The 12,380-nt window shown below is 33.2% G+C and overlaps 1 protein-coding gene across 1 annotated transcript in view; it reads left to right on the forward strand.

The window, feature by feature from the left end:
- Window positions 1–12,380, forward strand: part of LRP1B (LDL receptor related protein 1B) — a gene marked incomplete at its 3' end in the record, with an annotated part of 1,343,287 nt that overhangs the window by 879,790 nt on the left and 451,117 nt on the right. The window contains exons 29-30 of the mRNA XM_037064526.1: window positions 10,154–10,285; window positions 11,612–11,839. Coding sequence (XP_036920421.1) covers window positions 10,154–10,285; window positions 11,612–11,839 — 360 coding nt within the window. The remainder of the gene's footprint in view (window positions 1–10,153; window positions 10,286–11,611; window positions 11,840–12,380) is intronic.

The raw sequence follows: 12,380 nt of genomic DNA on the forward strand, positions 1-12,380 counted from the left end.
GGAGGCTAGAGCTACCACTTCAATGCCCAGCTCCACCTCTTGTCACTCTGGTCTCCACAGAAGCCCTAAGTTTGGCCAGTACGTTTGAACACTGTGCTGTGTTGCCGATGGGGGTGGAACTGGGGGTGGACATCATGTATTTCTAATTATAGGAGTCTCACTTGGGATTTATGTGTTAAGCATGTAGTTACATTGAAGTAAAGATGAGATGGAGGAGAAAAGAGCTGCAGAAGAAGCAGGTAGTTTTAAGCATACAACATCTCCAAAAAGGTAAAAGTAGAAAGTCTAAATAGAAAGACACAGGGTAGTAGAGTACTCTTACTGTGGCAGCCACTATAGAAACTGAAGATAGAAGTTTGGATACAAAATTTTGGGAAGTTTGAAACTACAATTTCACATAAAATGTGCTACTTTCACAATGATTACATAATCAAATGTGTCCCCCCCCATATGCTCTTGGAAGATTCGTATACTCACCCTGTTCCATTAATGGAACTGGGTACTTTAACCTAAATTCTCTGNCTGGTCTCCACAGAAGCCCTAAGTTTGGCCAGTACGTTTGAACACTGTGCTGTGTTGCCGATGGGGGTGGAACTGGGGGTGGACATCATGTATTTCTAATTATAGGAGTCTCACTTGGGATTTATGTGTTAAGCATGTAGTTACATTGAAGTAAAGATGAGATGGAGGAGAAAAGAGCTGCAGAAGAAGCAGGTAGTTTTAAGCATACAACATCTCCAAAAAGGTAAAAGTAGAAAGTCTAAATAGAAAGACACAGGGTAGTAGAGTACTTTTACTGTGACAGCCACTATAGAAACTGAAGATAGAAGTTTGAATACAAAATTTTGGGAAGTTTGAAACTACAATTTCACATAAAATGTGCTACTTTCACAGTGATTACATAATCAAATGTATCCCCCCCATATGCTCTTGGAAGATTCGTATACTCACCCTGTTCCATTAATGGAACTGGGTACTTTAACCTAAATTCTCTGTATCTCAATACACAATGTATTGACAACTTTTTGCATGTAGTTGATACTTATGGACTCCTACTTTAAAAATACATAAGAGAATGTTGTTTTCTTACCCTAGAGAAGTTATATACAAAGTTATATACATATATATATCTATATATATATATATGTAATTGCTACTTTTATAATGAGCAAAAACACCAAAATTGTAGGTCTTTCTTTAAAATGAAAATAAATAATTTACATTAATGACCCTGGCTAATCTAAATATGTTTTTTGCTAAATAAAGTTATTAATTGAATTAATGTTAAGTATATTAAAAACAGCAGCAACAACAACAAACTTTTATGATAAGACCTTGCTGAGCCATATGTGAGTTTTTTTGTTTGAATAATGTAATTTGGGTTTGCATAATTAAGCATGAAATAAAAATGATTTCATGATCATGACTTTGTAATAATAAGAAGGTATGTACTTATATTTTTATTAGTGTTTTACAGCTATTGCCCTTAATATATACACAGGTTTGCAGGAAAAATTATTTTTCTAAGAGATTTTCTTAATTCAAAACCACATACCAATTATAATGTTTACACAATTCAGCTTTTACCTTCTCCACAGTGAAGATTAACACATAGACTTTATGGTTATTTGGTTTTTTCCTGACTCTATTTTGGGCACCCAGCTAGATCATAAAATATTTGAGTAATGGGGTACCATTTATTTAATTCTGTAAACTATAGTCTAGCTAAATTTTTCAATCATTCATAATAGCATTATTAATGTTAATAATAATAATAATAATAATAATAGCACCTGACACTAGCTAATCCTCATTACAATCCCATGAGGAAGATTATTAACAATATAGTTTTACAGATAAAGAACCTGAGGCAGAGAAAGGTTAAGTAATCTGCTCAAGGTCTAATAGAAAGGGGATGATTGCCCAGTGTCTGATCTCATGGGGCTCTTGCTTTAACCATCTGCTGTACAGGCAGAAGAAACTGGGTTTGTGTTCATTGAGAATTGCCTTGGAGTTGTTATGTCACTAGAAGGCTGTAGAGAGTTGAGTTTTACTGACACATGCACATGGGACAAACATTCTTTCTTGGAAACTAGAAGAACAGACTAAAGTTAATGACTAGGATGAATAAAATAATTGTTATTACATATTAATTTGAATGTAAGTGTAATAGTAAATACAGTTTTAAAGTTATCAGGCCGTGGGCCTAGAAACAAACTTGGGTTTAGCCTAGTTTAATTCCTTCCTCTTTACAATCACTATCTCCTTACTTGAGTCAAATTAATTGATCTTATTTTCTCATTTGCAAATTGAAGAAGTTAGAGGGAAAGTGAGAATAAATGGGAAACCAAAGTGGGAACAGATCAGAGCATGGTGAGATTTAAGTAATCCCCTTACAAAGGAATTTCCACTTTTATCCTCTAGTATAAGTGGTTATAATGATCTCAAACTTAAGTGTGCATTAAAATTACCTGGAGGGCTCATTAAAACACAGATTTCTAGGCTCCACTCAGAAGCTTCTGATTCAATAGGCTTGAGGTTTTGAATTTTTAACAAATTCCCAGGACATGCTAATACTGTCTTAAGAACCATGATGCCCAACTAGAAGGAGAAAAACATTAAAAATAATTGTCAAAGGAATGAAAAGAGCAGATTTACACAATGGAAACTTAACTCCATCTGTGCAAGGGATAGGTGGGAGGGGGTGCCAATAAGAGACTAATTAGTAAGGGTGCTACTTCAGTAGCCTTACTAGTAAGTACTGATCAGTATGTATCTGATCCAAATATCTGGGAGATTGTTCTAAAAACAGAGAGAATAGTACAGTTGAGATATACTTAGAGGCAAAATCAATTAAAACTTGTCATAGAGATTTGTGGAGTGGGAAAGGTTGGAGAGAGAATGAAGAATTTGAGATGGCTTTAGCTTTCTAGTTTCGGTAGTTGGCTTCAAAATCAAAGAGTGATGTAGAGACCATGGTCATGGTCTAAGGAAATTGGCTCGCAAACAATAGTTCCCAAGAAAGGCTAGACAGTATTTTAGGCTCTATGGGCCATATGATCTCCGTTGCAGCTCTTCACTCCACTGAAAATAAACATATGTGGCTCTGTTCCAGAAAAATTTCATTTATGGACATTGACATTTGAATGTCATAAAGTTTTAATGTGTAATGAATCATTATTTTCTATGTTGTTTTCATCATTGAGAAAAGTAATTCACAGGCCAGTATTAGCCCCTCACCGTATAAGGGGAGCCATTTGTAAACATGGAGAAAATGTAACTTTATTCTTTTGCATGTGCATCTTCTGTTCAGGAGGTAGGCCATTTTCTCTGTGTCCTCTCTCAGGCCAAAGGTGTTTTCTTAATCACAGCTTCCGTTGTGAGTTAACACCCAAAGGAGTTGAACTTTTCATGAATCCAGTAAGGTCCCACCACTTGGTTTTTGTTTGTTTGCTTGTTTGTTTGTTTGGCTGCTTTGATTGGATTCTTCTCTAAATAACTCTGGAATAGGATTGCCACTTTAAATATAGATTGTTGCAAATACTTTATCCATTAGATTTTCACCTATTATATATTTTTCTCTCCTTGAAAAAACCAATTCTATGAAAATGGCTCAGTTAATGGGAACTTAATAAATATTTATTGCTAAAAATAGTACTATTTTTCAGAAACTATTTTATTTTACTTTCAAAGAGAGGCTTACAGATTGAGCTGTCCCTTTTAATCTTGTTCTTAAAACCCATAGTGACTGGTCAACATACTATCCAATCAAAACACAGAAAGAGAATGAGACATGAGAAGTTTCTTCACAGTTATAGTTGGATTAAATATATTTATACAACTATACTCTCAAGCAGGTTCTACCCTCCATTCCTGATTTGTCAAGCATTCAGGAATCATTAATGAATGAATGAGTATAAAGGGATTTCTTCATTTAGAGAGGCAGTATGTATGTATAATGGTTAGAGCTTATACTCTTGTATTTAAAATATTATTCTCGTCTTAATAGTGTGTGGTTGTAAGATTTTTTTCCTTTTCTAAAGTTATGTTTACTCTCCATAAAATGGTAGTAATTTATTTTATAAACACAAATAATCAGTAAGAGGGATAAAAGAAATAATGCTTGTAAAACATTTAGCACATTTCTAGCATATTGTTATAAAAATAAATTATTCCATTATTCCATAATGCTTGTAAAACATTTAGCACATTTCTAGCATATTGTTATAAAAATAAATTATTCCATCTTTATTTTTATTCCAAAAATAAAGTTCTTGGAAAGAACTTTATTCTTTCTATTTGTTTCTGTCTCAGTCACCTGTCATTTCATGACATTGCAAGGAGAATCTCAGGCTGTTTCTCAGAAAATTATTTTAACATTGAGATGATTTAATTGCTTCCAATTGCTTCAGGAAAAAATATTTCTATAGAAAATTAAACTTTTTTAGACAATATTTGTAAGAAACTGGCTGATTTATTTATGTATTTATTTTGAACAAGAGTTATATATTCTAAGAATATTAGTAATATTATTTCTCCTTTAGGGGACAATGAATCACTTATGAAGCTTGAAGAATGAATGATTCCATAAGGGGCTATTAACATATTATGTTACAAGCAACATTTTTCATGATTAATAAGATTGTTTAAGAGAAAAAAGAAATAGTCTTAAAACCATGTTTCACTGTGGTGGAGGTGAATGTTAAATATTTGTAAGTTAGTTAAATTATTCACTTCCATACTTTACTATATCAAGATCTAACTACCTGTTGAATAAACCAGATCTATCTATCTATGTATCTATCTATCCACCCCTCACAAAATGATTAAATAAATCAAAATAAAATTTTATGTTAGAAGAGGAGGAATTTAAAAATCAAAAGAAAAAAACATTTTAGGGAAAATCTAATAATACTTGACAATTGATTAACTATTGTAAAGAGAAGAAAATAATTTGAAGTTAAAATTTTGTAGCTTTGAAACACTGATGACATCTTTAATAAAAATAAACAGAATGAATCAGAATAAAAATAAACTATCACTCTGGCTGGTGTGGTTCAGTGGATTCAGTACTAGCCTGTGAATCAATGGGTCACTGGTTCAACTCCCAGTCAGGGCACATGCCTGGGTTGCAGGCCAGTTCCCCAGTGGAGGACTTGCAAGAGACAACCACACACTGATGTTTCTATCACTTCCTTCCCCTCTCTCTAAAAATAAACAAATAAATAAAATAAAATAAAAGGTGAATGAGAACAGAATATGGCTAGTGTGGAGGAATACTAGGTAAATGGTAGGAGCAAAGACTGAGATTTTGGGAGATTGACAATGGGAAGCTATACAAGATTTTTAAGCTAGATAGCTACCAGGGGGGATAAAAAGAATACTCCTAATTTATTTATAAAAAAATGTTGTATTTATTTGAACATGTTTAAACTTCAGTCATCTTTAAGTTATTCTCCATTACCTGTCTAGACTTTTTCCACTGCCCCAAACAGTTTTTGAACATGTCTATTTTGATGTTTTGTAATAGTCCTACTGTTTTTTGTTCCATACATAGCCAAACACTTCCCTTTGAGGACTTACTTCATCCAGGGAAACAAATAAAATTCACTCAGGGTGTGATTTAGTGAATAGGGAGGGTGGGGTCATGGTGTTTTTGGTCAAAAACTGCTAAACACTCAGTGTGGTATGGACAGATGTGCTCGTAAATAACCCACCATGAAATGGGCAAACACACTGAAAGAGCCTTCAAAACATTTTCCTACATTTGAATGCAGCCTCTCACAACAATGCCAGCTGGTACACTGAATCAGATGGGTTCCTAAAACACTCACCCAGTAGAGGAAGACTGTACTACAAGTTGCCCACATTCCAGAAGATAATTCTGTTTTTTTATGTGTATGTGTGTCCTCCTCACATATGATCAAATTTGTGCTTTACAACAATAACTGTATGTGGGGGAGATTGGAAATAAAAAAAATTAGTTAGAAAGTTAGTGCAGCAATCAAAGCAAGAGATGCAGCAATCTTAAATTAGTCAGTGACCATAGAATTAGAGAGAATAGAGTACAGGAGTAGAGTGCAGACTCAAAAAGAACTAAGAGATAAAGAGATAGCCAACGTCTCAAATACAGAGTTTAAAACACTGGTAATCAGGATGCTCACAGAAATGGTTGAATATGGTTACAAAACAGAGGGCAAAGTGAAGGCTATGTAAAGGGAAATAAAGAAAAATATACAGGGAACCAACAGTGAAGGAAAGGAAGCTGTGACTCAAATCAATGATTTGGAACAAAAGGAATAAATAAATATCCAACAGGAACAGAATGAAGAAACAAGAATTAAAAAAAAAAAAAAGAGGAGGGGCTGTGCAACCTCTGGAGAGGCTGAGCAACCTCTGGGACAAATTTAAACATTCAGACATCTGAATCATAGGAGTGCCAGAAGGAGAAGAGAAATAGCAAGAAAATTAAAACTTATTTGAAAAAAATAATGAAGCAGAATTTCCCTAATCTGATAAAGGAAATAGACCTCCAAAAAGTCAAGGAAGCTCAGAGAGTCCCAAAGAAGCTGGACCCAAGGAAGCACACACCAAAGCACATCATAATTATGTTACCCAAGATTAAAAATGAGAGAATCTTAAAAGCAGCAAGAGAAAAAGAGACAGTTACCTACAAAGGAGTTCCCATAAGACTATCAGCTGATGTCTCAAAAGAAATCTTATAGGCAAGAAGGGGCTGGATAGAAGTATTCAAAGTTGTGAAAGGCAAGGACCTACATCCAAGATTATTCTGTCCAGCAAAGCTATCCTTTAGAATGGAAGAGTAGATATAGTGCTTCCCAGATAAGGTCAAGTTCAAGGAGTTCGTCATCATGAAGCCTTTATTATATGAAATATTAAAGGGACTTATATAAGAAAAAGAAAGATCAAAACTGTGAACAGTAAAATAACAACAAACTCACAACTATCAACAACTGAACCTAAAAAACAAAAACAAACTAAGCAAGCACTAGAAAAGCAACAGAATCACAGAAAAATGGAGATCACATGGAAAGTTATCAGAGGGAAGAGGGGGAGAGGGGGAGAATTGGGAAAAAGGTACAAGGAATAAGAAGCAGAAATGGCAGGTACTGAATACACAGAGGGAGGTTAAGAATAGTATACAAAATGGAGAAGCCAAAGGACTTATATGTAGGACACATGGACATGAACTAAGGTGGAGGGGAATGTTGGTGGGTGGGGGAGTGCTTGGGGGGAAGGAAATAAAGAGAAGAAAAAATAAAACAACTGTAATAGCATAATCAACAAAATATACTTTAAAACTCAAAAATATAAATAACTATATCTTGTCTATTACTATGTCCCAGCTTTTTACAAAATAGGTGGGAGAAATAGGTCCTCCATAGATATTTATTTAATGCATAAATGTAAGTAGTAATATTGCATGTATTCTGAGGTTTTTTGTCAATTTGAGTTTAGATATTATAAAATATTAGTGATCCCAGTAGGCATAACTCTATTTGACCTCCATCTATTAAGATTGCTTATAACATTCCACTGACTGGTGAGTTTTTCCCTTCTCCTGCATACAAATAAAGGGGGTAGTCCTGGTCCCCCAGGAGTTTACAACCTATGTGTTGATATTGAGTTTTGCAATAATATAATAGTTTTCATATAATAGTTGCTTTATATCAGGCACTGACAAGCCTTTTCTGTATAGATCCAGATAGTGTTTTAGGGCTTTGAGTGCCATATGGTCTCTTCTGAAATTGATCAACTCCGCTATGGTAGTGTGAAAGCAGCCATAGAGAATATAAAACAAGAAGCATGGTTATGTTCCAATAAAACTTTATTACAAAAACAGTCAGTGGAGCAAATTTGGCTTAAAGGTGATTTTAATATAAAGCAGGGGTTAGCACTAATCCCTGTTTTATAGTGGAATGTAAGTATAATGACCCAATTCTTTAATTTGATAATTTTATATCTGTTCAAATGCATGGTTAGATATAAACTTTAAAAAGATTTAACAGCATTATTACAAAATGAGAAGAGATATAATTTAAGTAAAAAGTCTGTGGAATTTTCATGCTGTGAAGCAAAAAATATTGAGAATATTACATTGCAGTGTTATCACTAATATAAATATTGAGCTACAAGATCATTGTAGTTTTTACTTTAGTATATGTAGATAAATTCAATATCTTTGATTTAAAAAAAGTATTTGATCACAATCATAAGATGTTGAGAAGAGCTGATATGATTCTAGGCTAAAAATAGTGATGTTCAAAGTGAAATCCAAGTACCTATCATTGAGCTGTCATGGATTATGATTTTTTTAATTTTTTAAAAAATCTATTTTATTTTTATTTTAAAAATGTTTTTAAATTTTATTTTTTAGAGGGAAGGGAGGGAGAAAAAGAGGGAGAGAAACATCAATGTGTGGTTGCCTCTCACACGCCTCCTACTGGCCTGCAACTCAGGCATGTGCCCTGACTGAGAATCAAACCAGTTACCCTTTGCTTTTCAGGCTGGTACTCAATCTACTAAACCACACTAGCCACGGCTGGATTATTATTTTGATGTCTTTGAGACGAATACTATATGTAATTGTTTAAAAAATTCTACTCTTCCTTTTTCTCTCTACTCCCTTTACTTGTCTTTATTCTTTTTGTTTTTTCGTCTTTCTAGTCTTCTTTTGTTTCCAGTGTTGAAAACGTTGAGTTTTCTCTTTCAGTCTACCACAGCTAGGTACCGCTGCCTCTAGGTATCTGTCATTTCACCAACAGTGCCTTTCCTTCATTCTGCCTCCTCTTCTGCAGCACCTTTCCTCCTCAGTAGCCTTCATATCTACTCCCTTGCTTCTCTAACCTTCAATTCCTTAGGCCCTCCAATTGTCATAGATAAAAGAGAAGAAAACAGAATACATGGCACTCCAAGGAATAGTGGAAGCTAAACTATATCTATATCTTAACTTCCAATCTTTCCTAACAGTTTTTGCTCTTAGTTGATGTTCTTAAAAATGCATCTGAGTCTCTATTTTTATTTTATTTATTTATACTTTTAATCAATGTAAAGGCATGTATTATTGTGTTACCTTGGAGGGAAGGATAAATGCTAAAGACTAGAAAAGCCACATTGAATATTTATCAAATTTAGTTAATTTATCATATCCTTTACAATTTTATTATAACCCTTTGATTTTTACTCTTTGCACCTTAAAACTCTATAAGACTGATATTAACTATTCTGAGCAACAGGTCCACCAGTTAGAAAGATATAATTCTCTGAAATCTAAGCTAATGGGATCAGAATATATAACCCCTTCTATTCAGTAGCCTACTCCTAAAGTCTTTAGTCTACTAGATAACCTCCGTAAAAATAGGATTTAAGATAATAGTGATTAATTAAGATTAAAATATTATCCAAAAATGATAGGCAAGAAACACAAAAAACAGAGAATAATGTGGAACTGTAAATTTTAATATTCCATTCTAAATTTGAATATATTATAAATTATTTATAGAATAGAATTTAGTAAGTATTGTATATCACTCAGACTTAAAGGTAGGATCGGTTAATACAGGAAATAAGAAAATTAAGAAGCATATGTCTTAATAATAAAGGAAGACAAATGTTTCTTTACATTGGCCTCTGATTCAAAAAAAGAGGAAATAGTCTAAAGAAAGGATATGTATGTAACAGTGTTTTCCTAGGGAAAACTGTACCAGTGAGTGTTTGCTGGGTAAGAAGGAGTCTACAGGCAGATTAGGAAAATAACTCCCAGTTATTTTCATCCATCAGATCTTCCGGTGCCTGGATTATACTCTGTTTGAGTTTGTTATATATTAAATTTAATAACTATTTTTAGTTTATTATCATACTAAATCCTTTAAAAACCTTTGCTTCTAAGGCAAGAGGATGCATACCATTCATCTTAGAGGGAATTGAAGGGGTTACATTTACTACCTTTGAGGAGGAAAATGTTTTTTATTGATGTAATTACTGTGTGTGATTGTTTAATATTGTCATATTAATCACCTTGATAATGAGTGCTGTGTAGAGGACTTCACTTTGAACCATTAAGGGAATAAACCGGTCAGCCTCAGAGGTTCCTTCCCTTCCTCACTATTAGTATTTCCCTTTGTGATTCCAGCTCCCAATCCCTGTGCAGCGAACGCTGGCCGAGGCCCCTGCTCCCACATGTGTCTGATCGACCACAACAGGAGTGCTGCCTGTGCCTGCCCCCACTTGATGAAGCTTTCCTCAGACAAGAAGACTTGCTATGGTAGGTTTCTTGCGGTTCTTATCGAAAATTCAAATTGAATTCTCTCAAATTGTATTAACATTAACATTTTCCTCAAAGTAAAGCAGAAGAGGTTGTTAATGTCCTTAAAAGCATTTGAGGTGGTCTATTTCTAGACTACTGATGAGTCATCTACTTTTGAGGAGTCTGATAAATTCTTAAAATATGTGATACACCACACTTTGCTACTTATTACCTTATTCATTTTTTCTTAGAACTTTCATATTTGGTGTGTTAGCAGAATTTATCTCTACAAAACAGGGAAACTTGTAAGCGAAAGTGCATTATCAGAAAATGATGATGTAAGTAACCTGCATAACCAAGAGGCACTAAATAACTGCAGTCTCCTCCTGCTCTTCCAGAGTCACTCTAACATCGTGTTGCAGGGATTATTAACTTGAAGGGGTGGGGGAGTAAAGTACAATATGGAACTTTAAATACTTGTAAAAATATTTAAATGATACATGTAAAATAAAAAATGATCATGATATTTATGAATGAAAATCATATTGTGAGATTTCCCACGTTTGTTTGACTTCAATTTTGTTTTGTTTTACTTGCCATGAAATTTTAGGGACAGAAAGAATACCTTCACAAAACTTTAATTCAGAAATTGAGGCATATGTGAATTTAAGTAATTTTATATAATTATAACACATCTCAAATAGCAACAATAACCCAACAAAAAAAGAATATTGAACTCCTGTCTCTACTCAATCAACTAATACTTCACAAATTCAGTGGAAGACAGGTACCTATGAAAGTAAGAAAGATACAATGCCACATAATGTTAGTTACCACAGATTTTCAAAAATTTACAATAAAGCATGCTTTAACATTATTTGAAACCAACTACTGATGAGGAAAACTTAAGATTTTTTAAACTATGTTTTAATTTTTTATTTAATGATAGTATAGAAAAATGTTCTAGATTTCTTCAAAAGTCACTCACTGCAATGTAATAATTTCATAATTATGTATAGAGCAATAATATGGTTGTTTGACAATTGAAAAGTTAATGGATTTTAGCAAGTATTTTTGAAATTATAAAATCAAATCAGCTACTGATAATTTCTTGGCATTTATAACTAAAGAAAAATGATGACTTAACTCTTTTACATTTGTTCCTATTAAGAACTTTAATTTTAAAATTAATAAAGCATTTCTGCATTAATGTTTTCATTAAATCTTAATTATAATGTGCTGTTAAAAACCTATTAAATCATCAAGTGATATTATAGAATTCTTAGACTGCTTTAACATGCCTAGCTTATAAGAGAAAAACACTTATTTCTATTTCTTTTCTAGAAATGAAAAAATTTCTTCTTTATGCAAGGCGTTCTGAAATCAGAGGAGTGGATATTGATAATCCATATTTTAACTTTATCACGGCCTTTACAGTCCCTGACATTGATGATGTTACTGTGATAGACTTTGATGCATCTGAAGAACGTTTATACTGGACAGATATTAAAACACAAACCATTAAACGGGCTTTTATTAATGGAACTGGGTTAGAAACTGTTATTTCAAGAGGTAAAAGATTTGCATGTTACAACTTAAAAATGTTTTTTAGTCCATTTGTAATAATCACAAGGTTTTTTGTACTCTTTCTGTTCAATTCTATATTGTTAAAGTTAGAATTGATTATTCAGGAATTTAACAATATGTCGTAACAATTGCGGAATGCTATAATTATGTTGCACATAGTTTGATAACTAGAAATTGTTTCACAAGAAGAAAACAATTGAGAACAAATCTTAACCTTTACAGATTTCTAAATAAACAGATTTGAAGACTCCTTTTTGCCGATGGGGAATAATTATATTTGCATAAAAACAGATTATATTGGGAAGGACTGGTTTTCCCCTCTGACACAAGCTTATTATCAACTAACTTTTACAATATTTCTACAGAACTAATCTACACAAATTTGATAGGAAACCTGTTCTTATCCACCTCCTGACCCTGCAAGTTCAATCATAAGTTCTCAGTGAGTGTTGAATTAATCATTAAAAATACAGTAATTTTTCCCAAAAAGGAAAACATAGCTTCAGCTGGTTGAAGCTAAATATTT

The sequence above is a fragment of the Sturnira hondurensis genome, unplaced genomic scaffold (assembly GCF_014824575.4).
Source record: "Sturnira hondurensis isolate 20B ecotype Veracruz unplaced genomic scaffold, ASM1482457v3 Scaffold0015475, whole genome shotgun sequence".
In the NCBI taxonomy this organism is placed as follows: domain Eukaryota; kingdom Metazoa; phylum Chordata; class Mammalia; order Chiroptera; family Phyllostomidae; genus Sturnira; species Sturnira hondurensis.